Raw genomic sequence first — 27,607 nt, 5'->3', positions numbered from 1 at the left:
CTCCCACCTCCCTCCCCACAACATCTCTCTGGGTCATCCTTTTAATTGCTGAGAAGCCATCTGCTGCTTAAATTTACTACGATTTAGCTATTTTACCTGTTGAGGGTTCTGGCTTACTTCTAGTTTGAGGCTATCACAAATAAAGCTGCTATGAACATTTGTGTACAGTGCATATCTGTAGACACAGGTTTTCATTTATCTCTGGTGAATTCCTAGACATGGAATTACTGGGTCATATGCTAAGTGCATGCTTAACTTTGTAGCAAGGTGCGAACAGTTTCCCATAGCGTTGATACTATGGAGAATGCAGCTCTTTAGTCTCTTTCCTGTTTGCCCATGTCATTATATTAGTGAGATCATCAGGCAGTTTAACCTAACTCGGGACCTGTGCTCTTCTGAATGTAAACCATGCCTCCTCTGACCTGCTGACTCTTTTCTTAGATAAAAAGAAGACCAACTCTCTGCCTCTAAGATTCCTCCCTTCTGCCATCAAGCAATCCTGCAAGCAGATCACGCAGGGGCAAGACAACTGAAGAGAGAGTCAGCCAGTCCATACGCAATGGAGATGTAGAACCCAGACTCCCACCTTGAAGACTCACTGATTCTTCCCTCTTCTTCCCCTTAAAAACTCTTCTAGCCCATAGAACCCTCAGAGTTGGTCTCTGGACCCAAGCCCACCATTTCCCCAAATGGCTGACTTTTCTGATTAAAGCATCTTTGCTTTCTACTGATGCTTGCCTCTCAAATTACTGGCTTTTGGAGGTGAGCAGCCAAACCTGAGTTAGGTAGCAATACCATTTCACAGTCCCAGAGTCAATGTATGAGAGTTCAGTTGCTCCACAGTCCCACTAACTCTTGATATGGTCTGTCTTTTCATTTTTCTGTCATTCTAGTATTTGTGTAGTAGAGTTCCATTATGGTTTAATTTTCATTTCTAAGACAGATACATTTAGCATATTTTCATGGGCTTATTCCATTCATGTATCTTCTTTTGTGAACTGTCTGTTTCAATGTTTTGTTCACTTTGAGGTCAGTTGTTAGCATTATAAGAATTCTTCACATAGTGTAGATGTAAACTCTTTGTCAGCTATGTGTATGGCAAAGGTTTTCACCTAGTATTTGACTTGTCTTTTTGTTTACTCAATGGTGCTTTTAATTTTGAGGAACCCAGTTATGAGCTGAATTTCATCCCCACTCCCACCAAAATAAAGAAATAAACAATACCTAGTCCCAATGTTTCAGAAAGTGACCTTATTTGGAAATAGGGAATTTACAGAGGTAATTAAGATAATTTATTGTTCAATAGAGTCGGACACAACTGAGTAACTGAACTGAACTGATTGTTCAGTCACTCAATCATGCCCAACTCTTTGCAACCCCACATACTTTTCCTTCTGTGGGATTCTCCAAGCAAGAATACTGGAGTGGGTTGCTATTCCCTCCTCCAGGGGATCTTCCCAATTCAAGGATCAAACCCACATCTCCTGCATTGCAGGTGGATTATTTACTTCTGATCCACCAGGAAAGCCCAACTAAGATTATATGAGGTCATAAAAGAACATCCCCAACCCAGTATGTTTGGTGTTCCTATAACAAGGGAAAATCTGACCCGGGGAGGTGCGCACGGGAAGACAGCCATGTGGCAGTGACATCAGGGAGGGGCTGATACACCTACAAGCTGGGAGACACCAAAGATGCCGGAAGAGGACTAGAAGCTTGAGGAGAGGCACAGACAGACCTCGCCTCCCAGGTCGCCAAAGGGACAACCCTGCCTACACCCTGATCACAGGCATCCCGCCTCCAGAACTACAAGGAAACACATTTCTGTTGTTTAAGCCATGAGGTCTGCAGTACTTCGTTATGGGAACCACAGAAAAATAATACAAAACACATTTATCTTTTTTCTCGTACACTTAGAGCTTTTAGTGACCTAGCAAGTCCTTGTCTAGTTCAACTTTCCTTAGATTTATTCTTAGGTTTTCCTCTAGATTTATATTATTTTTATATCACACACAGGCACACTCCACACATTTTCCTTTTCACTGGGTTTCACTTTTAGATTTTCTAATGCCTGAGAGAGCACTTGTTTCTTATATAATTTATAGAATTTATCATAGTTTCTGTTAACAGGGTAAATACACCAAGCGGCTCTTTGCCCATATCTTCAAGTTCAACTCAGAGTAAGTTTTATTTCCAAGAGGATAAGATCCGCTGTTCTTCAGGGTCCCTCCCTATTAAGTTGGAGATGACCACAGCTAAAGTCTTAATACCAATCACCGAGTTCCCAGCACAGCAGGCGCGAGAGTACTTAACCCTCTCTATCACCTTTCTACCACTCTGGGTAAATGTTCTGAAAACACTGAGAAGGAGATCCTTTCCCTCCTAGATGTACAAAAACACCAACATTTTCAGTGCACTTTCTAGCACTCTACTTCAAGGAAGGATAGACCACCCTTTGGCGAGTGCATCTCCGCCTTGAGACATTAGTGTCTTTGTTATAAGTTACTCTTATGGTACCTCTGCCCTTCATAGTTGGGAAAACAAAAAGCTTCTAAGGAAGGTCAAGAAAGGGCCTGGGGAAATGAGTGAGTAAATGTTCTCTATAAATCCTTCCAAATTCCAGTGACAGATGTATGTGGTCTCCTTGCTCCTCCATCACTGCGCTACAAACACAGCATTGTTTTCTGACTCCTCAAGTTCTGTTGTGCTTTAGAAGCAAGGCTTCACTGTACCAACTCTGAAAACTTCCTCCAGGGAAATGCCTTACCCTTGACTGACAGGTGTCTCCACGTCACCGTGGGCTCCGGTCTGCCGATAGCGAGACACAGCAGGGTCACGCTGCTCCCCTCATTCACGGTGACATCTGAGGAGATGTTCATGATCTGGGGAGGGACTGGAAAGAGACAGAGGAGAAAAGACACGTATGAGAAGGATTCTTTGCAGAAAAGGAAGCATCAGCCTCACATGTATTCAAATGCATGTTTTGACGATGGATATTATTCTCCATCATAATTTCAGTTTACTTCAGTTTATTGTGCTTGATTCAGCAAGGAATGCGACCATTAACACAACACATTCAGGGCACTCCCGGAAGCAGTTCTGTATAAGGTCTGGTCATAGCAGGAGGCAGGTGTGTGTGTGTGTGTGTGTGTGTGTGTGAGGGTGGCGTTCTGAGGAAGCAGTGACTGAAGAGACAGGCGTTACTGACGGTGGATGGAAAAGAAGAGGCAAAGGAAAAATACGAAGTGCTTTGAAGAGTTCCTGTCTACCTGCGTGCACCCATCTCATCACACTTCCCTCTGTGATCACCCCTTCGCTTTTCCTCTTCTCTTCCTATCTGGAAACACACAGCTCATCTTTCACGGGGCATCAAAGGTCACTTCCCCTTGGCAGTTTTCCCTCACCTCTTCCCACATCCTGAAAAGAGAATCCCCCACCTCCCCTAGCAAAGGAGCTGGATGTGTTCTCCTTACAGTTGATTATTTCACACCTGTCTCACTCTCTTGTATCCTCAGTTTATTTTTTAAAATACATGTAAACACATTTTAATGGGCGTGTAATGGCTTTACAATGTTGTGTTAGTTTCCTCTCTACAACAGTGTGAATCGGCTATGTGTATATTTCCCCTCCCTCTTGAGCCTCCCTTCCACCCCTCCCCGACCCCACCCCTCTAGGCCATCACAGAGCACTGAGCTGATCTCCCGGAAGTGCAGCAGCTTCCCACTAGCACTCTGCTTTACACACGGTAGTGTATTTATGTCAATCTTCATCTTCCAATTCATCCAACTCTTTCCTTCTTCACCCCGACCCCACCCATGTCTATGCCTGTCTCTTTACCTAGAGTGAGGTGCTGAAAGATATGGGTGGAATGACATCCACCTCTATTCCGCAGTGTCTGGCACAAGGCTGATGTGGGTACCTGCTTAATTCCTCTTTGAAAGAAAGTTCCAAAAACCTATTGAACAAATATGAAAAGTAAGAGGGGTGGAGCAAAGCTTCTAATGGAGGATTTCTGATACTGAAAGCTTTCTTCTCAATTTTCTTTCAGATTCTCAAAATAAAAGAAAGGTCGGCAGAGAGAGGAGCTCCAAGCTTATATCTATGCTGATTTATTGCAACAGCCAGTTTAATTATGAATTATGAATTAGCAAACAGGTAGAGTCCTAGGAGATTCCAAACCACCTGGGTCAGTGGTGGAAGAGAGTTATAGCTGATGCTTGATCCAGAAAACCCTGCAGCCTAGAGTTTTATGCTGCTGAGACCATACAGGTAAGTCTTTTTCAAGGAGAAGCCATAAGTAACATGGAGAACATTTGCCATCATAAGGGAATCCACGTTACCAAATAAATAAAATGTACCTGGCTTATAAATCTGCCACGTTTTAGATTATTTCAGCATTAGGAATTGGTCTGAAATTTCATTGCACATATTTTACCAAAACACACTGGGAAAGAATAGTGTACTTTCTAACTACATTGCACTCTCTTGAGAAAACCCTACTACTTGTTTTTTCAGTATTTTCCAGCTTGTTAAAAAATCATTCCAGGCTTAGAAATGTCAATACTCTTTTCTCATTTTTATAAAGCAACAACTTCAGTGCACCTTCCAGAATATTCTCAGAATAACATCCGCTTATTTGGATGGGTTAGGCTGTCTGAAGCACTCTTTTTCGAGACCCAAGCGTCTCACTTATTGCAAGGTGGACACAGCTGAGGCGGGAGGGTGGGGGGCATAGCTGATCAAAGGAGGATGATTTAGGACATTGAAGCTGTGATGTCCAAAGGATGGTTCGCTCAGTACAGCCCCCAGTCCAGAGCTACTATTTCCATATGTGTTTGTCTGATAATTTAAAAGGTTCTGGGTTAGGAGATATTGGCAAAATTCTACAGATATTTGGGGGATATCCTCTTTTCCCAACTGCGTGGACAGTGCCTGCCCCCATTAGGAGGGAGCCTCCTGGAGTGGAATCCTGGAGGTTGACCCCAATGTTTCACCAAGCCCCAGGCACTGCCCCCTACACCCTCTGCAGGCCCAGACTCTCCTCTGTCACTTTCCACAAAGGAGGAAAGATAAGGACAGCGTGAAGGGTGAAGGTTGCCAGCAAGACAGGAAACACAGACAGTAAAGTGGGAGAAAGGAAAAGTTTTTCTGTTCTCAATCACAGCATCATTATTAATACATAATATGTAATAATAGGTATTAGGGCTTCCCAGGTGGCTTAGCGGTAAAGAATCCACCTGTACTGCAGGAGATGTGGGTTTGATCCCTGGGTTGAGAAGATCCCCTAGAGAAGGAAACAGCAACCCACTCCAGTATTCTTGCCTTGAAAATCCAACGGACAGAGGAGACTGGTGGGCTGCAGTCTATGAGGTTGCAGAGAGTCAGACACGACTGAGCAACTAAACCACTACAATACTAGGGATTGCTTATTAACATATGATTCGTTTCAAATAGTTTACATATGCATTATCTCATGACTTTTTCTCTAATTATGAGATAAACAGAACAAATATTCTCACTATTAAAAATGAAGAAATTGAGGCATGGGGAGGGGTAAGTAAGTTGCCAAAAATTGTGTGGTCAATAAATGACAGAATTCCTTCCATTATATTGTGTCGCCTCTTTGTTTAACCTATCAGTGCCCCAAACACAATATCCATGTTTGCATTCTCTGTTTCCTCTGCTTTGAAGGTCCTCCCACCACCTCTTCCCTCATGGCGATGCCTGCCATGAATGAAACCAAATCCTGGTCACTCAGCTTCTCCAGGGAAGCCCCTGCTACGGCGTGTGGGGCCGCTCAGTCATCCTGGTCTTACCAGCACCAAGCTGGCAAAGGGAGGTGCTCAACGCTTCTCATTTTCTTTTCAATCTGAATTGAATTTGGCAACACTATTATGGCCCTCCTCTGTCTCCATCATAACTTATACATATATATAAAGGAACATTTGGAAATGACTTTAAGTGCTTCCACCTATATTGACATGAGAGCTTTGTTCAATTTTCAAACACGTATCTGTGGCATATGAGTCTCTCTCTCTCTATCATCTATCTATCCATTGTTGGAGATTATGAATACACAGATAAACACAAAAATGTATAACAATCTCACTAGAAATGCTGAAATGACCCAAAGAAAATGGCAGGACCCACATGAGTCTGATAAAGGATGACAAATAGCTCAGTGTGTTTCCGGTCACATCTGCAGACACTGGGGACCCTCCCTGCAGGTCTTGTGTGCACCTGGGCATCTTCTCATTGGCGGTGTTGAGTCACAGTATGTCCTCCCATGACCGGGCAGATGCATCACTGCACAATGACAAGGACTTCAGATTGTGGTCATTTTGGATGGATGGATGGCTGGGTGGGTTGATAGTAGACACATAGACACAGACATATAGATACCTATACAGATACAGGTGTAGATATACACATAGATAAAATATTGTCCCTCTCTGTTATATGCATACATACACACACACACACACACACACACACACACACACACCTACAGAGAAACAGACAAACACAGATTTATCAGACTGCAATTGGTATCTTGAGGAAGGAAGGTATCTTGGGCTCTGGGTTACCAAGTGGTATTTACATGTTCTCTCTGTACTGTCAGCATGGCTGACGGCTCTTAAAGATACGCATGTCTTACCCATGGCCCTTCCTCTCCAGTCTTGCTGCCACTGGCTGAGTTGAGAAGCTCATCGCCTCTTCCTTAGAATATTATAATTTCCTCATGTCTCTACCCACCACTGTTTCACAGCTCAGACTGCATACAGCCACCACCATTCCCTCTTAAATATTGCTTTTGCCTAACCCCCAACCTTGGCCCCCGCTGAGACTATGGCGTCCAGACTTTTGCACAGGATCCATCGAACCATTCCCAGCCTGAACGCTGCCTCGGTGCCAGCCACCACCTCCCCCCCCACCCCGCGCCGACAAGGAGCCCCATGTCCTCTCGGGGGCCACACCTTTCTCTCCTTCTGGTGCTTTTACATACCATGCTCCTTCTGCGGGAAGACACCGCCACTGCTGTGCCCTAGGAGCTGCTCACCTTCTACACTCAACTTGAATATGAGCTTCTTTATGGTGCTTTCACTGCTTCCTCTGCCCTCAAGGCATTTCTGTTTATGTCTTTATCATATCATTTATCTTTACCACTAAGCTCTGTCCATGGACAGAATCTGCGATATTCATCCTTGTCTTCCTATAGTATAACAACAAGCCTGACATGAAGTAGCGTCTTTCCCCCAAATGTAGTGCATAAATGTGTAGATTTTTAAAGTGTGTATCTTGAATCTGCCAAGTATTCTCCACCCTAAACACTTGACATCTGCCCTTTCTCCTCCCTGAAATGCTCTCTACCTTATTCTTTTTTGTGTTTTCAGTTATAATGTGTGCTATTAACATAGATCACAGTTTCCTTTGTGAATCATTAACATATGCATCCATGCCATCATTTTCAAAAGCTGTCCAGTCCAAACTCAAAATATTTATCCACCCTCTATTGCTGCCTTGTGGTTTATTTTCAACTCCATCTGTGATGCAAACAATTTCAAGCTCTGAGATAAAGAAGTGTTTCTAAAGGAGAACCGTTTCTTTCTGCAAAGGTAATTGGGGACTGAACTCTGGATATACCGGCCCCACGCTACACAAAGGTGATATTACCGGCCCCACCCTGCACAAAGGCTGAAACTGTGTGAGAGGCTGTGCATCACAGCTTAGGTTCTGGAGTGGTAAACTTGTGTAACCTTGGCTTTAACCCCTCTGAGCCCTGGTTCTCCATCTGTAGAATGAAGATGATAGAATTGATCTCTCTTAGTTGGTATAAGAACTGAGTGTAAATGTGTATAGCATGCTAGTACAGTGCCTGGAAATAAGTAAGTGCTTAATAAATGTTAGCTGCCTTTGTTCATATTTATACATGGTTGTTAATATTATACATGCCCTTTAGAATCCCATAAATAGCTTGGTGGTGGTGGTGGTTTAGTCACTAAGTCATATCTGATTCTTTGCATTCCCTTTGACTGTAGCCCACCAGGCTCCTCTGTTCATGAGATTTCCCAGGCAAGAATGCTGGAGAGGGTTGCCACTCCCTTCTCCAGATAAATGACCTAATCTGTGCCTAACTGCTCATTCTCTCAATCTCGATTCCTCCCATTTTAAGTCAAGACATATAAATGAAGTTTGCCTTGGATAACAGGGACAATTTCATGATATATGCTTGCAGAATAAAAGGGAAATGCTTGATAAATAATTATTCATCTTTGCCTCTTCATCTGAGCTACTGAACCTAAGTGAATGTGGAGGGGAAACTGCACGTCTCCATAAAGAAATGGCCTGGCTCTTCCATATCTATTTTCTTTCAGGGGGCATCTGCTTCTATTTCTAGACGGAGCTTCAGCACCGCGGCTCCCTGTTTCCAGGGCAGTAATTCCACCTGTTAAAACTCCTCCCTGTTTTAAGCGTTTTAAGACTGAATGGCACAGTCAAAACAAATGAAAAAAGAGAATCTTATAATTTGGAGTCATAGAGGCTAAACTCTCAATACCACTTTTTTATTGGCTACACAGTGTCTTAGTTGCAGCTTGTGAGATCTGGTTCTCTGACCAGGGATCGAACCCAAGCTCCCAGCATTGGGAAGATGGATTCAACCATTGGACTACCAGGGAAGTCCCTGCATACCACCTCTTTCCAACTACTTTTTGTGTGATTAAGTCCTTGAAGTATAAGCTTCCTCAACCATAAAATGGGGATAAAAATATTTGCCACACAGGAATGTGGAGAAAAGATTAGAGATAATGATTATAAAGAGACTTAAACACTTATTATTTTTTGTTTTTACATTATTATTATATTTTCACCACCCCCAGAGAATAAGAAAATATTAAGAGACCAGGGAAAATGAATATAAATACGAACTGCATTCTAGTACATTTTTAAACCTCAGGGCTAGTTTATAAAAATAATAGACTTTTAAAGTCTCATTGTTTTATTCTTCAAGGATTACCTTTTATTTTGTGTTTTAACAAGGAAGATAATTTCATAAACTAGAGTTAAGACTAATTTGGGAATTACAGCAAGCATGCTAGGCTTGGTCATGCCGTATATTCTATACTAAATAGTATGATATGGTGCAAAAAGCATTACACCAACTGTCAGGAGATGTGGACTCTAATGTTGGCTTCTCCATAGCTGTGTGATTTTTTTATAAATCAGTTAATAGTTCTGGCTTAAGGTGTGTGTGTGTGTGTGTGTGTGTGTGTGTGTGTGTGTGTGTGTGTGTGATGTGTGTTTCTGTGTGCGGATGTGTGTGTATGTATGTGGTGGTGGTCTCTTTTATTTATTTGGTTAGTTTTGAGTGAAGAAGTTAGATTATGAATTCTCAGGTATATTCTAGTCTGAATTCTGAGTTGATTATCTTCTAATAACAGTGCAAGTTCAAGGTGGCTACTCTGGGGTACATAGTGACACTATCACCAGGAGCAGTAACAAAATAGCTCGTTTATTTATTTGAGCCTGGTGTTAAGTGCTCTTATACAACATTTCCTTCAGTCCTCAACTTATCTTTAGTAAAGTCTTCCTATTAAACAATCAGCATAAGGGTAGATATCTACATCAGCGGAAAAGAATTAAGTGTCCAGAAATATACCCATACATGTATGGCCAGTTGATTTTCAATAGGATGTCAACACAATTCAATGAAGGATGAATAGGCTTTTCAACAAATCGTGTTGGAGGAACTGGACAGCCACAGGAATAACAATGAAGTTGGACTCCGACGTCACATCATATACAAAATTAACTCAAGATGCATCACATACCAATATTTAAGAACTAATTCCTAGAAGAAAGCAAAGGTGTGAATCTTTGTGATCCTGGATCAGGCATGGTTTCTTAGATATGACATCAAAGGCACAAGCAACAGAAGAAAAGAAATAGGTAAACTGTAGATTACTGAAATTTTAAAAACTTTTAATTGTGTTCAATTTGAAGCAAAGTGTGTGCTACAAAGGATACTAGCAAGAAAGTGAAAAAACTCTCACAGAATGGGACAAAATTTTTACAAATAATATATCTGATAAGGAATTAGTATCTAAAATACATAAAAGCACATTAACACAACAAAAAATACAAACAACCCAATTAAAACGTAGACAAAGGGATTTGAATAGACTTTATTCAGCGAAGATACACAAATAGCCAGCATACACATGAAAAGATGTTTAGCATCATTACTCATTAAGAAAATGCAAATCAAAACCTCAATGAGTTTCCGCTTCACATCCACTAAAATGGCTATAATCACAAAGACAGATAATAACAAGAGTTGGTGAGGATGTAGAGAAATTGGAACCCTCCCGCATTGCTAGTGGAATTGTAAAATGGTGCAGCTGCCTGACAGTCTGGCAGTTCCTCAGAAGATTAAAGATAGAGGTAGCATGTGATTTACCAATTCAACTCCTAGGTGTATACTCAGGACGAACAAAAACACATCCACACACAACATCTTTTACACCAATGCTTATAACAGCATTATTCATGGTGGACAAAAATTGGACACAACGCAGACTTTCATCCACAGCTGAATGGATCAACAAAATACAGCACATCCATACAGTAGAATATGACCCATCCATGAAGAGAAGCAAAGTTCTGATGCTTTAACACGTGTGAGCCTTGGAAACACTGTTACGTGGAAGAAGCCCAACGCAAAAGGCAATGTGTAAGTTCCCAAATGGGCCAATCCATAGAGACAGAAACTACATTAGGTGCCAGGGGCTGGGGAGAGGGCAAATAGGGAGAGGCCACTCATGGGAATTTTCCAGTGAAGAATTACACCCTTATAAAGACCCTGTTTAAAACAAACAAACAAGTCCTGTCAGCTCTTGAGAGGTAGAATCAGACGTTCTCGCACTAAGGAGAGAGGGCAACCTCCCACGTAGGATTCTCAGGAAGTGCGTTCTTCCTTTATGATAGTTCCATGCATGTGCTTCACTCTCCAGCATTCGTTGCTTGCCCACCCTCTCCCCTCGCTTCTCAAGACAGCTAGCCATGTGTGCCCCAGCCAAGTCAGCCTCTCTGCAATGCTCAAGGTGCCTCGTGCTCGCTCATCGCCCCTCGCTGCTACCTGTGCTGCGTTGCCTGCCTTTCTCACTCATCTGTCCGTTCAAGTCCTACTCACACCTGCACACTGATACTGAGATAGAGTACCCTCCTCCATCACCACGCCGCATCCTCAGGGTGAGTGGTGGGAGGTGCTCTATGACTTCCAGCGCGTAATGATGCAATACATTCATTTTAAAATTTACCCGCATGTGTGACATGTCCTAGGATTACTCTAGCAGTGAGAGGACAAGTCCCACTCTCATGTCACCTGTAGAGCTTGGTGTCTACAGGAGAACACTAGCACTGACACATGACCATGGGAGTTAACATGTGAGGGTGCTGCAGGTGTGCAAGATGCCCGGAGGGCCCGCGATGGGGGTCCTTCCTGGCCAGCGGGTCTAGGTGAGGGATTTGTTCTGAGCAGACCTGGGCAGAAGGATCAGCATATGCAAGGGTTACATAGAGACAGGAAGCAGGGTGAGCTTGGGGGGCTGTGGATAAACTGAAATGAGGAAAGCCACAGAAGGTGAGGCTGGACAGGCAGAGGCCAGAACTCATGGGTTTCATTGAGGAAATACTAAGATTTTTATCCTTTTACAAGAGAAATAGGGGGGCTTTAAAATGTGGGATGATGATGATGGCGGTGGTGATGATAACGATGGAGGTGGTGATCATGGTGATGGTGGTGGTGGTGATGATGGTGATGATGTTGGTGGTGATGATGATGGTGGTGCTGATGGTGGTGGTGCTGATGGTGGTGGTGATGGTGATGGTGATGGTGATGATAAGATGATAACAATGGAGGTGGTGATCATGGTGATGATGATGGTGGTAATGATGATGGTGTTGATGTTGGTGGTGATGGTGATGGTAGTGATGGTGATGGTGGTGATGTTGGTGGTGATGATGATGGTGATGATGGTGATGGTGGAGGTGGTGGTGGTGATGATGATAATGGTGATGATTATGGTGGTGATGGTGGTGGTGGTGATGATGATGGTAGTGATGATGATGGTGATGTTGTTGGTGATGATGTTAATGGTGATGATGATGGTGGTGATGATGATGTTGGTGATGATGATGGTGGTGATGGTGGTGGTGGTGATGATGACGGTGGTGATGATGATGGTGATGTTGTTGGTGATGATGATAATGGTGATGATGATGATGGTGATGGTGGTGATGGTGGTGGTGGTGATGATGATGGTAGTGATGATGGTGATGTTGTTGGTGATGATGATAATGGTGATGATGATGGTGGTGATGGTGGTGATGGTGATGGTGGTGATGGTGATGATGATGGTGGTGATGGTGATGGTGGAGGTGGTGATGTTGCTGGTGATGATGATAATGGTGATGATGTTGGTGATGATGATGGTGGTGATGGTGGTGGTGGTGATGATGATGGTAGTGATGATGATGGTGATGTTGTTGGTGATGATGATAATGGTGATGGTGATGGTGGTGATGGTGATGGTGGTGATGGTGGTGGTGGTGATGATGATGGTAGTGATGATGGTGATGTTGTTGGTGATGATGATAATGGTGATGATGGTGGTGGTGATGGTGGTGATGGTGATGGTGGTGATGGTGATGGTGATGGTGGTGATGGTGATGGTGGAGGTGGTGATGTTGCTGGTGATGATGATAATGGTGATGATGTTGGTGATGATGATGGTGGTGATGGTGATGGTGGTGATGGTGATGGTGGTGATGATGATGGTAGTGATGATGATGGTGATGTTTTTGGTGATGATGATAATGGTGATGATGATGGTGGTGATGATGATGGTGGTGATGGTGATGGTGGTGGTGGTGATGATGATAGTGTTGATGTTGCTGGTGATGTTGCTGGTGATGATGATAATGGTGATGTTGCTGGTGGTGATGATGATGGTGTTGATGTTGGTGGTGATGATGATGGTGGTGATGGTGATGGTGGTGATGTTGGTGGTGATGGTGATGGTGGAGGTGGTGGTGATGATGATGGTGGTGATGGTGATGGGGTGATGATGATGCCAAGATGAACATGCTGGAGGTGGTGATCATGGTGATGGTGGTGGTGATGATGATAATGGTGCTGATGATGATGGTGGTGATGGTGATGATAATGATGGAGGTGGTGATCATGGTTATGGTGATGACAATGATGGTGGTAATGAGTGTTTGCGGGAGGACAGATTACATTGGGAAGAGGGCAGAAGTGGGAACAGGAAAGCTAGGTCAGTTGTTGCCAAGCAGGGAGGTGGTAATACCTTGGACAAGTGTGGAATAGCAGGGAAGATGGGCAGAGAGGGAGACGTGAGAGACATTTAGAGGTAGAACAAGCAAAGTGTGGGGAGGGTGAGGATCTGTGGTAAGCGTTAAAGCACTTCTCACAGTGCTCTCTTGTCGGTGTCTCTCTCACCCACTGGGTGAGAGAGAAGAACCTTCATAAACAAGGACAGCTATTTGTTCATCTCAGCATCCCTAGCACCTCTGTGCCTGGTATCCAGTGGGTGCTCAATCCACGTGTGCTGGATTTAACTGTCAGCACAGAGAGGCTCCTAGAAAACACAGCTGTCAGGATCCAGGGGGCAGCCAGGGAATTGGAACTGGGTCAGACTGCGTGTGGTCACACCCCAGTCCTTAAGAGACAGGCCCAGCTGATGCAGTTTCAGACTCTGACTGTGAGCTGAACTCCCTTTGTGCCCTGGTGTGATGTGGTTTTATACTATCCTGGCTAAGATTAGACCTGGGGGGCTCTGACTGCTTTTCTATTCTTGGCTCCAGTTTGATTCACGGAATGTAGGAAAGGAGAGCAAATGGTTATGAATTACACATGAGTATACTCTGGGGACCAGAACATCCCCAACCCTCCAAGCTCTGTTGAGGCCATTTGTGATGATTGTCTCCACTCTCTCTTACGGAACCTATTTATAGACACAGACACACGTCTCCTATTTTTAATTTGCACGATTTAAGCAACTGATCAGGATCAGAGAACCTCCATGCTGTCAAAGTCTTTCTCTTCTGTTGGTCTTTCTGGGGCAGGAGATGCCTCCCTCCGGAGTTTTCTTTTCTCCTATTCTCTCTGACTCTCCACCTCCCCCTGAGGGTTCTGCTTGCCACACACACACTCAGAATCTCAGGGTTTAATTTACATCATACAATTTTCAAGTCAAAAATGGACCTTAGGGATCACCTAGCTCAACCTCCTCATTTTACAGCCAAGGAAACACTCGTGTCCTAGTCCCAATTCTGTCAAGCATGTGTTGTGAGGTGGCAGGCAAGCCCGAGACCTCACTTCACCCAAGTCTCTCCCATTTCAGGACCCCCAGGCCCTGGTCTCAGACCTCTCTCCTCCTCTTTGCTTCTTTACTTAGTCACAATTGTCTTTTGTTACAATCCCTCCTATTCACAGCATGACCTTGAAAGAGCCACAAAATGTCTCTAACCCCTGGTTCCCAAACTGCAAAGTGGGGTGGTGATGTAGGTCACTCACAGGGTCCTTGGGAAAAATAAGTGGTAAAGGAATATTAAATGCTTTAATCATGGAGTCTGTCACATGACAAATGTCAATATCATTGGCTCTTAATTCTGCTGATTTAATTTTTTTTTTTTTTTTGCCAGCAACTCTCATCTTTTAAAGAACTTCATGAGTGTCAGGAGGTGCCATACAGATAATTTCCCAAACATCACTTATTTCATTCTGGGGAAATCTTACCAGGAAGGTTTACAATTGCACATTGTAACAATGAAGAACTAAAGGCAGAGAGAGGTTAAATAAGTTGCTGAATGTCACACAGAAACAGAGGGGAAGCTGAGATGTGCACGCAGTCCCCACTGACTTCAGAACCCCAGGTCTCAGCACTGCAAAACCACAACCACAAGCAGCACCAGTCCACAGGCTCATGAACATGGCAGCCAGCTCCTGGCCTTGCAGTTCGCACATGGCATGTTGGGTTTCAGGGGACTCCTATGGAGTTTGCAGTGAAGCTGCCCTCTTCTGATGGCCTGGAACAGCAGGTAATGTCAACCACACTGAATAGGGAGCAGGACCAGATGAGGTGGTCTGGGTGATGTGCAGCATGCCCTAATCCCCGGCTGCTTCTCATTTTCTGCCTCAGGTCCCTAGGGTCCTCATTCTGTGCTCTTGGTCAGAGGATAGCAGCATAGAAAGGAGTTGGAGGTGGGACCATCCTGCCCAGGGTATGCCCCGCCCTGCCCTCCAGCCTCTCAGCAGAGTTGCCAATGCTCCAGTTCTGCTGGACCAAAGCCCAGCCTGGCAGGGACAGGAGGGAGGAGGACCCCCCCACCGAAGGATCAGGCCCACATGCATTTAGGGTTTTGTGAACCCCCTCCAACTCTTCCATCAGCTCCTGGCCTTCCTGATTTTTTGTTTGTTTGGCCCAACACCCTGTCAGCAGATGACCTCTGACATCACCTTTGTGTGTCCATCTTTCTCCCTGTCCCCAAAGGCCTTATGATGAATGCGGCGGCAGCAGGGGCAGGAAGGGGCGTGGAAATGGGCTTCTATCATGATGTTCTTGACAGCTTGTCCAGGAGCCCACCCAACACTCAGTCTCCCAGGTCTGGAGCCTTCGGCAGGGGCCTTCCTGACCTGCTCACCTCTCACTTGGCACCAGAGTATTTACTGGCTCCTGCCCTGCTCTGTGCCACTCATGCCCAGATGACAAGGATGGGCATCTTGTTAGTAGGGATGGACATCCCTACTGTGCTCTGCTCACCTGCACGGCAACCTCGGAGCCTCGATGGACTCACCTGAGTTTCCACCACTTCTCACACAGCCTTACCCTTGGACTGTCCTTCAGGAACCATCTGGATTCTCCCTAGCAATTCTCCTATCTGGCAACTCATAACTTCCTTCCCTTCCCTCCCCTTTCTCCCACCCCCCACTCCTGTACTCCAGATGGAGTCACCTGTGCCCAGCTCTGAGATAGAACTGAAGAAGAAATTCGCTAGGATCAGACACAGAAACCTTGTATCTCGGGAGGAAGGTGGGACTTGGAAAATCTTAAAGGAACAGGCCCTTGCCCACAACAATGCCCACGGCAGGCTGCTGCCACGGGAAGGAAGCTGGAAGGGGCTCTCTTTCTCATTCAACAATTATAAGGAAATGGCAACCCCTTTCTCTCCACGACCCCTGTTTCAGTATTTTATAACATGGCAAAGCTAAAACCTTACTAAAAAGGGTCTAGTTATGCACAAAGGATCTTCTCTGGTGGCTCAGATGGTAAAGGATCTGCCTGCAATGTAGGAGACCTTGGTTCAATCCCTGGGTCAGGAAGAGCCCTGGGGAAGGGAATGGCAACCCACTCCAGTGTTCTTGCCTGGAGAATCCCATGGACAGAGGAGCCTGGTGGGCTAGAGTCCATGGAGTGGCAAAGAGTCAGACACCACTGAGAGACTACCACTTTCAGTTTTCATGAACAAAGGAAATCATAAAAAAATAATATACTTTGAAAACTGCTGTGGCATGCACCTCTACTTCGGTATTCTCATTAAAGAAGACGTGTCACGTATATATGATGGAATATTAGCTATAAAAGGGCACAAAACTGGGTCATTTGTAGAGATGTGGGTGGACCCAGAGTCTGTCATACAGAGTGAAGTAAGTCAGGGAGAGAAAAACAAGCATCGTGTATGAATGCATATCTGTAGAATCTAGAAAGATAGTACAGATAAACCTATTTGCAAAGCAGAAATAGAGACACAGACACAGAGAACAAAGGTATGGATAGCAAGGGAGGAAATGGGATGGGGGAGATTGGGATTGATATATAAATATATGTATATATATATATAAATAATATATATACATGTTACTATGTATAAAACAGGTAACTGAGGAGAACCTACTGAACAGCACAGGGAACTTTACTCAATGCTCTGTGGTGACCTAAGTGGGAAGGAAATCCAAAACAGTGGGGACACATGCAAACGCATAGCTGATTCACTTTGATATTCAGCAGAATCTAAAGTGACATTATAGAGCAACCATACTCCAAAAAATTGCTTAAAATAAAAGTTAAAAGATTTAAAAAATAAAATAACGTTTATTAACTAATGGCAAAAAAGAAAAAAAAAGAGAGAGAGAGAAAAGTCATGTTCTTGGTTCTCTGGGATTCCACCAGGCTCCATGAGTTTTCACTGTGTCCTCTGTGGATCAGGTACTGGCCACAGGATTCACTGTGCTTCGATCCATATCTCACAGGAAATACAACATGGACCCCCTTTATACAACTCACTTTATACAACAAGTACAACCCCCTTTATAAGACTCACTACTAGATCCACAAAAGAGAAGATTCCTAATGTGAGAGAATATGCTTGGGTTCTGAGTATGAGGAAGTCCTACTGAGAGTGGGACCGCGGTACCAGTGTTATGTCAGTCTTTCTGCGAATTGCTGTCTCAATTCCAGCAAATCTGGAGAATCTGAAAATAAGGACCACTTTGCTTTCCCATTTTCCTACATTGGAGGAGGGGGAGGGGTCCGTGACTGAACATCGCTGATAGAAACATGATAACTGAGTCTCATTACAGCCCAAGACAAGTCTCATATTTTAGCATTTTTATTAAAGCTTTTTAAATTACTGAGTGTCTGGTATATTCAATACCGGGCCTAAGTGATTTATATTAGTCTATCCCTAGATACCCTATCTAATAAATAACTTGGCAATCTCCTAACCCATAAATATCCCTGGCCTCAGCAAAAAGCAATTAAAGCCCGTTAGGAAAAATAAAAAAATAAAAAATGTGGCTTCCCAGTACTCAGACTGCAGAGTCATTGGAGGGTCCCAGCGGAATAATTCAAGCCTTTTACCGACGGGGCCGTGTCTCCTGTGCTTCCACTCACCCACCAGGAATTTGCATTTCCGTTCCTGTCAAACACGAACACATCCCAGCTCTCTTTAAATGTGTAACGTGTCATCACAATGCAGGTGTTTTATCATGGAACTAGTATTCCCAGCAACAAGTGTTCTACAATATCTGAGACAGTTTAGGCTTAAAATATTGTGCAAAACCTTTTGGGAAAGCCCTAGTGCCAAAAATGTTCAAAATGCATTAAGCAGCAAGCCAGCTACCTGAAAGGTTATTAGAGACTCTCATGTCACTAGCCCAGAAAATATTTCAGGTTAATAAGGTTCAACCAGCACGTCAGGTAAAAAGCTAAGGATATTTACGATAGTGGCTTTAAGTTCAGTACTTTTAGCAGCAAAAGAAGGCCTCTTTTCCTGAAAAAAAAAAAAAAAAACAAAAACAGGAAACCCATCTATTCCTGGCCTTCCCTGAATCTCTAGGGGTATATGAAGAAGCAAAGTCTGGGTCTTTCCTTCTTCTTACGTTAATGATTTTTCTCTACATTGTATGCAATATACAGGCACCTGTCCAGGACAGGAAACAGTCCCACACAGACATGCCTCATTCTTCGCAGGGAAGTTTTCAGGAAAAACTGCCCTGAGTAGGGAACGATGGCCCTGGTCCAGGTTTTACAGGGATTCTCCAAATTACAATCGCAGAGAGCCCATGGCAAACTCGCCATCAATTTCAGAGCATTGCGGGCTTTAAATCAACTTAATTTGATGTCCTCTAATAATATTTTTTATCATTTTCTTAAGCATTGTCTATTTCTTTGTGCACTTCACTTCCCAGATAATGGTTACATATGGCTTGTTGGGGGAGGGAATAACGCCTTCTCTGCTTTCACAGGAGCCTAATAACACCCTTCTCACACATCTTCTCTCTCTAGGCACATCCAGAAGGCATACGGATGTCAGGCAATATGAATGTTAGTACAGGTGAACTGGATTATGGAGCTGTGAAGAGGGGAAATCTGGAAACTGCCTTCCCTCTTCCATTGCTTCGGGCACTGGAAGAGGAGCACCCACTAAATTTCATGTCCATAGCTTGGTGTTGGAAGATCTGGGTAACATTGCCAGGGATGTGATGGAGACGATTTCCTTTTGCCCTGAGAATATTTACATTTATTTTACTCTGCTTGTAAACAATAGGTTACAACCAGTTGCTCAGAGTTCCCCACAATTCTGCAAGCTACATACTATCCCATTTCCAAAGTATTTAATGTCATGTTTTTAAAGGTGACTATACTGACATGATTGAAATGACAGCCTGCTTCGAAACACAGACAAGTGGGACTCCCACCTTTACTAACACCGCCCCTCACTGTCTTACGGTCTGTTCTAACTCACCTGTACCTTGTTTATCCAGCCAAGGTTTACTTGTGCGAGACAGGAAAATAAGAAAATAGATTTTCCTCACCCTTCCTAAGACAAAAAGTAGCAGAGTATATATACTGTTGTTCCATATTTATAAAAATGCACGTTTAGAGCTGTATTGTATTCCTTTGGATGTGCATGTGTGATCTGACACTCAGTTCAGTTCAGTCGCTCAGTCGTGTCCGACTCTTTGCCACCCCATGAATCGCAGCATGCCAGGCCTCCCTGTCCATCACCATCTCCCTGAGTTCACTCAAACTCACATCCATTGAATCGGTGATGCCATCCAGCCATCTCATCCTATGTCGTCCCCTTTTCCTCCTGCCCCCAATCCCTCCCAGCATCAGAGTCTTGTCCAATGAATCAACCCTTCCCATGAGGTGGCCAAAGTACTGGAGTTTCCACTTTAGCATCATTCCTTCCAAAGAACACCCAGGGCTGATCTCCTTTAGAATGGACTGGTTGGATCTCCTTGCAGTCCAAGGGACTCTCAAGAGTCTTCTCCAACACCACAGTTCAAAAGCATCAACTCAATCGTGTCCAACTCTTCGTGCTCCATGGACTAATAGCCCACCAGGCTCCTCTATCCATGGGATTTCCCAAGAAGAATGCTGGAGAGGGTTGCCGTTTCCTCCTCCAGGGAATCTTCCCCACCCAGGGGTCAAACCCGGGTCTCCTCCATCTTCTGCATCGGTCGGTGGATTCTTTACCAGTGAGCCACCTGGGAAGTTCATTCCTTTGTATACACACATATACTCTATTGAACTAGTATCCTATTCGCAGATATGTGAGCTAAAATCTATTTCAATTTACTATCACAATGCCACTCAAACTACTGTACGTTTCTGTGTGTGATTGTACGTGTATATGTGTGTGTCTGTGCATTTTAGGCTTGTGAATGTGCATGTGTGGAACAGAGTTCCAGAACAGGTAGAGGTTTAAAGTGTAAATCCTCCTATCACTTTGATGGCTGTTGATAGATTTCTTTGTGTGGGGTTCTGACCATGGTTCACATCCACTAACAGTGTCCCCAACAGTCTTGGCAGCAGTCTGTATCACTAAGCTTTTGGATTTTGCCAGTAAGCGAGAGACGGCATCTCTGTGCGGTTTGATCGCATCCTTTCACTCGTGTCAGGATGGTGTGCAGCATTTTCTGTGGACTTTCTCTCCGTGCCCTTTGCCTGGGCCAGCGGGACTTTGCAGGGTCCTCTGTAATGAATCATCTTTCTCTGTCTGTCAACTAGAGTTAATGCACTGTGTTAGTGAGAGCTCAGCCTCCGGAGACAGAGGGCTTGGCCTGCTTCCTAGAACTACCGTTTCCTGGCTGTGGGACCTTAGGAGGTTTCTTAACCTATTTGTGCCTCATGTTTTATCTATAAAATAGGGACACAATGAGGACCTAAAATTCACACGTGTTTAAGGTTTCATATCAGTTCAGTTTAGTCACTCAGTCGTGTCTGACTCTTTGCGACCCCATGAATCGCAGCACGCCAGGCCTCCCTGTCCATCATCAACTCCCGGAGTTCACTCAGACTCACGTCCATCGAGTCAGTGATGCCATCCAGCCATTTCATCCTCAGTTGTCCCCTTCTCTTCCTGCCCCCAATCCCTCCCAGCATCAGAGTCTTTTCCAATGAGTCATCTCTTCTCTTGAGGTGGCTGAAGTATTGGAGTTTCAGCTTTAGCATCATTCCTTCCAAAGAAATCCCAGGGCTGATCTCCTTCAGAATGGACTGGCTGGATCTCCTTGCAGTCCAAGGGACTCTCAAGAGTCTTCTCCAATATCACAGCTCAAAAGCATCAATTCTTCGGCGCTCAGCCTTCTTCCATACATGACCACAGGAAAAACCATAGCCTTGACTAGACGGACCTTAGTCAGCAAAGTAATGTCTCTACTTTTGAATATGCTCTCTAGGTTGGTCATAACTTTCTTCCAAGGAGTAAGCGTCTTTTAATTTCATGGCTGCAGTCACCATCTGCAGTGATTTCGGAGCCCCAAAAAGTAAAGTATGACACTGTTTCCACTGTTTCTTCATCTATTGCCCGTGGAGTGATGGGACCGGATGCCTTGATCTTTGTTTTCTGAATGTTGAGCTTTAAGCCAACTTTTTTGCTCTCCTCTTTCACTTTCATCAAGAGGCTTTTTAGTTTCTCTTCACTTTTTGCCATAAGGGTGGTGTCATCTGCATATCTGAGGTTATTGATATTTCTCCTGGCAATCTTGATTCCAGCTTGTGCTTCTTCCAGTCCAGCATTTCTCATCATGTACTCTGCATATAAGTTACATAAGCAGGGTGACAATATACAGCCTTGACATACTCCTTTTCCTATTTGGAACCAGTGTGTTGTCCCATGTCCAGTTCTAACTGCTGCTTCCTGACCTGCATACAGACTTCTCAAGAGGCAGGTCAAGTGGTCTGGTATTCCCATCTCTTTCAGAATTTTCCACAGTTTATTGTGATCCACACAGTCAAAGGCTTTGGAATAGTCAATAAAGCAGAAATAGATGTTTTTCTGGAACTCTCTTGCTTTTTCCATGATTCAGCAGATGTTGGCAATTTGATCTCTGGTTCCTCTGCCTTTCCTAAAACCAGCTTGAACATCTGGAAGTTCACGGTTCATGTATTGCTGAAGCCTGGCTTGGAGAATTTTGAGCATTACTTTGCTCACATGTGAGATGCGTGCAATTGTGCGGTAGTTTGAGCATTCTTTGTCATTGCCTTTCTTTGGGATTGGAATGAAAACTGACCTTTTCCAGTCCTGTGGCCACTGCTGAGTTTTCCAAATTTGCTGACATATTGAGTGTAGCACTTTCACAGCATTATCTTTCAGGATTTGAAATATCTCAACTGGAATGCCATCACCTCCACTAGCTTTGTCCATAGTGAGGCTTCCTAAAACCTTGACTTCACATTCCAGGATGTCTGGCTCTAGATGAGTGATCACACCATCATGATTATCTGGGTCATGAAGATCTTTTTTTGTACAGTTCTTCTGTGTATTCTTGCCACCTCTTCTTAATATCTTCTGCTTCTGTTAGGTCCATACCATTTCTGTCCTTTATTGAGCCCATCTTTGCACGAAATGTTCCCTTGGTATCTCTAATTTTCTTAAAGAGATCTCTAGTCTTTCCCATTCTGTTGTTTTCCTCCATTTCTTTGCATTGATCGCTGAGGAAGGCTTTCTTGTCTCTTCTTGCTATTCTTTGGAACTCTGCATTCAGATGATAATATCTTTCCTTTTCTCCTTTTTTTTCACCTCTGTTCTTTTCACAGCTATTTGTAAGGCCTCCCCAGACAGCCAGTTTTCTTTTTCGCATTTCTTTTCCATGGGGATGGTCTTGATCCCTGTCTCCTGTACAATGTCACGAACCTCATTCCATAGTTCATCAGGCACTCTAGCTATCAGATCTAGGCCCTTAAATCTATTTCTCACTTCCACTGTATAATCATAAGGATTTGATTTAGGTCATACCTGAATGGTCTAGCAGTTTTCCCTACTTTCTTCAATTTAAATCTAAATTTGGTAATAAGGAGTTCATGATCTGAGCCACAGTCAGCTCCTGGTCTTGTTTTTGTTGACTGTATAGAGCTTCTCCATCTTTGGCTGCAAAGAATATAATCAATTTGATTTTGGTGTTGACCATCTGGTGATGTCCATGTGTAGAGTCTTCTCTTGTGTTGTTGGAAGAGGGTGTTTGCTATGACCAGTGCATTTTCTTGGCAAAATTCTATTAGTCTTTGCCATGCTTCATTCCACATTCCAAAGCCAAATTTGCCTGTTACTCCAGGTGTTTCTTGACTTTCTACTTTTGCATTCCAGTCCCCTATAATGAATAGGACATCTTTTTGGGGTGTTAGTTCTAAAAGGTCTTGTAGGTCTTCATAGAACCGTTCAACTTCAGCTTCTTCAGCATTACTGGGTGGGGCATAGACTTGGATTACTGTGATATTGAATGGTTTGCCTTGGAGGCGAACAGAGATCATTCTGTCGTTTTTGAGATTGCATCTAAGTACTGCATTTCGGACTCTTTTGTTGACCATGATGGCTACTCCATTTCTTCTGAGGGATTCCTGCCTGCAGTAGTAGATATAAAAAGGTCATCTGAGTTAAATTCACCCATTCTAGTCCATTTTAGTTTGCTGATTCCTAGAATTTCGATGTTCACTCTTGCCATCTCTTGTTTGACCACTTCCAATTTGCCTTGATTCATGGACCTGACATTCCAGGTTCCTATGCAATATTGCTCTTTACAGCATCGGACCTTGCTTCTATCACCAGTCACATCCACAGCTGGGTATTGTTTTTGCTTTGGCTCCATCCCTTCATTCTTTCTGGAGTTATTTCTCCACTGATCTCCAGTAGCATGTTGGGCACCTACTGACCTGGGAAGTTCCTCCTTCAGTGTCCTATCATTTTGGCTTTTCATACTGTCCATGAGGTTCTCAAGGCAAGAATACTGAAGTGGTAGGAGTGTCAATTATTTGTCCAGAACAGTGCCGGCTGGGTGGTCAGACACCCCTGGTCTCAGCATTGCTCATTCAAAGGTTGCTCAGCCCTCATGGCTGGGGGCACATTGGTCCAGGTCATCACTGGACAAGGGCTGGGCTGGGTGGTCCTACCTACCATGGCTCAGGGAGGGGGAGGCTTGATTTGGGACCAGAGGCACCTCCTAAGAGTCAGCATGATCATTAGTCTCTGCAAATAAAGCCACCTGTGCACTGGCCCCTATGTGCGTGTCAGACAGAGGAGCTTGGTGGGCTACAGTCCATGGCGTTGCAGAAACAGTAAAACAACAACCAAACAACACCAGAGAAATGTCAGGCTTGGGGGACACAGCGAGATGGGAGGGGACAAGCACCGATGCGCAAGCTCAGTGGGGCAGCAGGACATTCACCTGGCTCACTTTGAGCCCAAATGGAGTAAATGCCTTCTTTTCTCTTTGGAAAATGCAAGGGAAGAAATGCTGACATGTCTCTGGAGCAGATGTGATCCTCAAGGGCAGGAAAGGGCAGGGTGGGGATGGCCACGCTGATCTGGACACACAGGTGTTTTCTGGGCCCCTAACTATGGGTCTGTGTATCTGATAAGACAAAGGGGATGGATCAGGGTGAGTCAGACAGTAGGTACCCAGTTGGCATCTTATGGAAAGGAAATGGAGGAAGCCAGGCCATGGTTTTGGGTAAAGTGGGGAGGTGGGCAGAGACATGGCTACAGCCAGAAATTCTCAGTGAGGGCAGAGGCAGAGATTTTGTAGAATCCATAACTGGGTTCCCAGTCCAGCAGGACTGCATGTTACCTCTGGAGAAAATAAAACTCCCCTTCCAAGCATATTAACACACCCTTCATCATATTTACTCCCTTAGGGAAAAGGTCAGTGTAACAACGTGCCACCCATTTTATGGGAAATTTTTGATCCCTAAATTAGATCTCTCCTAATGTTTTTGAACTGGGAAGTTAAAACTCCTATACAGAAAACTTTCTGACTCTGCCATCACTCCTGATGCGGACTCTGTGTTTAGACACTGAGCAGAGGAAGACCCTCCCTCACGGAGACAGAGGCCAGCTATAGGTATTGATGGCAGGAGAAGGGAGACCCAGCGGAGCCCTCAAACGATGGATGATTAATTTCCAATGGATTTCATTTCTCCTAAGGGTGTAAAAACGAGAGCTTAGACCCGGAACCTGCTGTGGTTCTTCTCAAGGTGATAAAAACTCATTACAGTTAGAGCCTGTTCTACTGAATGTGCCAGAAGCAGAAACACGGAGCATTTGGGAGGATTCAGAGCAAAGAGAGTCAGGCTTATAAATGGGCCATGTATTTGGACAGAGACTCAGCAAGGTTATCTAGCTTCCTCTCTCTGTAACTGAGAGGATCCACCTGCCAGCCTGGCTGGGGTGGGTATAGGGGCTGGGGGCCAGGCTGCAGGTTCCTGAAGTCTGTGGGTGTGGAGATGGGAAGACAGAAGGCAGGCTGGAGAGGGAAGAGAACAGAAGTAGTCCTAGAGGAGAAACAGGTGATGAATTCCTACCCATCCCACCTCATACTCTCTTTCTCTCTCTCACAGGCACACAAGAACATCTATATTCATTTGCTTATTTAACCCCTGAATTCAGTGCCGTTTCAAAGCTAGATAAGGCAACAAACAAGTCTTCATAATCATGTTATTGTTGATGTTCAGTCGCTCAGTCGTGTCCGACTATTTGTGACCCCATGGACTGCAGGACGCCAGGCTTCCCTGTCCATCACCAACTCCCAGAGCTTGCTCAAACTCATGTCCATTGAGTCTCATGTATCAAGTACCAATATTTACACAGTGGTAAGCATGGAGCCGGGGCTTCTCTAGTGGCTCAAAGAATCTGCTTACCAATCCAGGAGATGCCCACCTGCCAATGCAGGAGATGCGGGTTCGATCCCTGGGACAGGAAGATCCCCTGGAGGAAGAAATGGCAACCCATTCCAGTATTCTTGCCTGGAGAATCCCATGGACAAAGGAGCTTGCAAGCTACAGTCCATGGGATCGCAAAGAGCCAGATGCAACCTAATGACCAAACAACAACAAAGTGTGGATCCAGGCAGAGAATAGACTCCCCTATCCAACTCCCTTAAAATATTTTGTAGAAATCAGGATATCTTGAAATCTAGCAGGACCCTGTGGGACTCCTGGGTGCAAAATCTTTTTCATATCCTCATTTCTTGTTTGCTGGAAATAGGCTTCATTCAGCCTCCAGGACCTTCCCTGAGTTCCCACTGGCAGGTTCAAGCACTAGTTAATCAGGGAAGGGAGGGGGATACAGAGTTAAAGGAGGAGCACTCAGGGCACAATAGAGCAGCCTTGGGGACAGAGTCCTGGTTCCCCCTCAAGGGATACAGAGAACAATGATCTTTGAGCTGCTTTGAAGATACTGAGACCCCCACCAGATGGGAGAAGTTAGCCGAGTGCTGCCCACAAGCAGGAAGACTCCAGGCCAATCAGAACCGAAGGTTGATGATGCTGATTCCCACTGACCTCACCAGCAACCAATCAGAAGAATGTCCACGAGCTGATCACACCCTCTTTGAACCAGGACTATAAACTCCTCACTGCCCTAGCCAGGTCAGGACACACAGTTTTGAGGGCAGGAACCTGCTGTGGCCCCTATTTCCTGGCAAAGCAGTGAAGCTACTCTTTTCTACTTCACCCAAAACTCTGTCTCTGAGATTTAATTTGTTGTAGAGGTACAGAGGCCAGATTCAGCATCAGTCTCAAGGGATCTCCTGGTTTAAGAGGAATAACTAACTCCCAAAGGGCAAAGTATCCCATTAAATTAAAAGCTGAAATTGTTAACTCAAGTTCCTGGGCTCAACAGACAGTGAGGCCAAACAAACTGAAATGTCAGTTTGGAGAAGAGAAATGTTTATTGCAGGGTCATTTAAGGAGACATGCCCTAAAGCCTGGAGCTCCTGAAGGGTTCCAGTAAAGCATTTTTAAAAGCCAGATGAAGGAGGGTGGTCGAAGGGTCTGTGATCAGATCCTGCACAATTTCTCTGGTTGGCTGATGGTGAGGGAACAGGGCAGGGTCCCAGGGGTTAACTCTATCAGTCCCTAGGCTCCAGGAGGCCTGGAGTATGTGTTCATGGGCATCGAGTAGTGAACATCTTCCATTTGGTGGGAGATTTTTTACATCAACAAAACAACACAAACATTGTTACCTAGGTACTTCTGAGAGCAGCTAAAGCAGAGGATATGGGGGAAAGATCTATCCAGGGAAGTCTCCATAGGATCCTGCTTGGTTACAAAATCAGTTAGCAAGGTATTTTATCCCTTATCTGTTTTCCAAAATACATTTTTAGCCATGTCAACTTTTTATTTTATCTCTCATTCTTCAACCTCCCATCCTAATATGATGCCTGATATAATTGGACTGAAGACATGTTATTAAATTCATGCAGATTGCATTACTACACTGAGGATGGTATCAGCCCTCTCCTCTCATGAACTTGATTATAAATCCCAAACACAGCAAGTGAGCTCATATAAATACAAACTCATCTTACACGCACAGAATTGTTCCCAGGGCAGAATGAGACCTGATCCCTGATGTTAGCCTCTCTAAATCTGGACTCAGATAGAATGATTCTGGAAGAAGGGCTGTGTCAGTTTCATCCTCTGCTGCCCAAGGGAAGGGAGAGCCCTGACTGGTTGACTCCACCTTCCTGGTTTCTGTAGCGGAAATAATTTCTTTGAGTCAAGTGGATTACGTCAGAATA

At 44.4% G+C, this 27,607-nt stretch overlaps 1 protein-coding gene across 2 annotated transcripts in view; it reads right to left on the bottom strand.

Moving 5' to 3' along the window:
• OPCML (opioid binding protein/cell adhesion molecule like) overlaps nt 1–27,607 on the bottom strand; it is a 1,043,576-nt gene that overhangs the window by 102,079 nt on the left and 913,890 nt on the right. For both annotated transcript variants that reach the window (XM_013975837.2, XM_018043456.1), the window contains exon 4: nt 2,768–2,893. In XM_013975837.2, the coding sequence (XP_013831291.1) occupies nt 2,768–2,893 (126 nt within the window). The remainder of the gene's footprint in view (nt 1–2,767; nt 2,894–27,607) is intronic.

Source organism: Capra hircus, chromosome 29 (genome assembly GCF_001704415.2).
Source record: "Capra hircus breed San Clemente chromosome 29, ASM170441v1, whole genome shotgun sequence".
NCBI classification, from domain to species: domain Eukaryota; kingdom Metazoa; phylum Chordata; class Mammalia; order Artiodactyla; family Bovidae; genus Capra; species Capra hircus.
The sequence above is the reverse complement of the archived record's forward strand: the minus strand, read 5'-3'. Positions and strand labels throughout refer to the sequence as shown.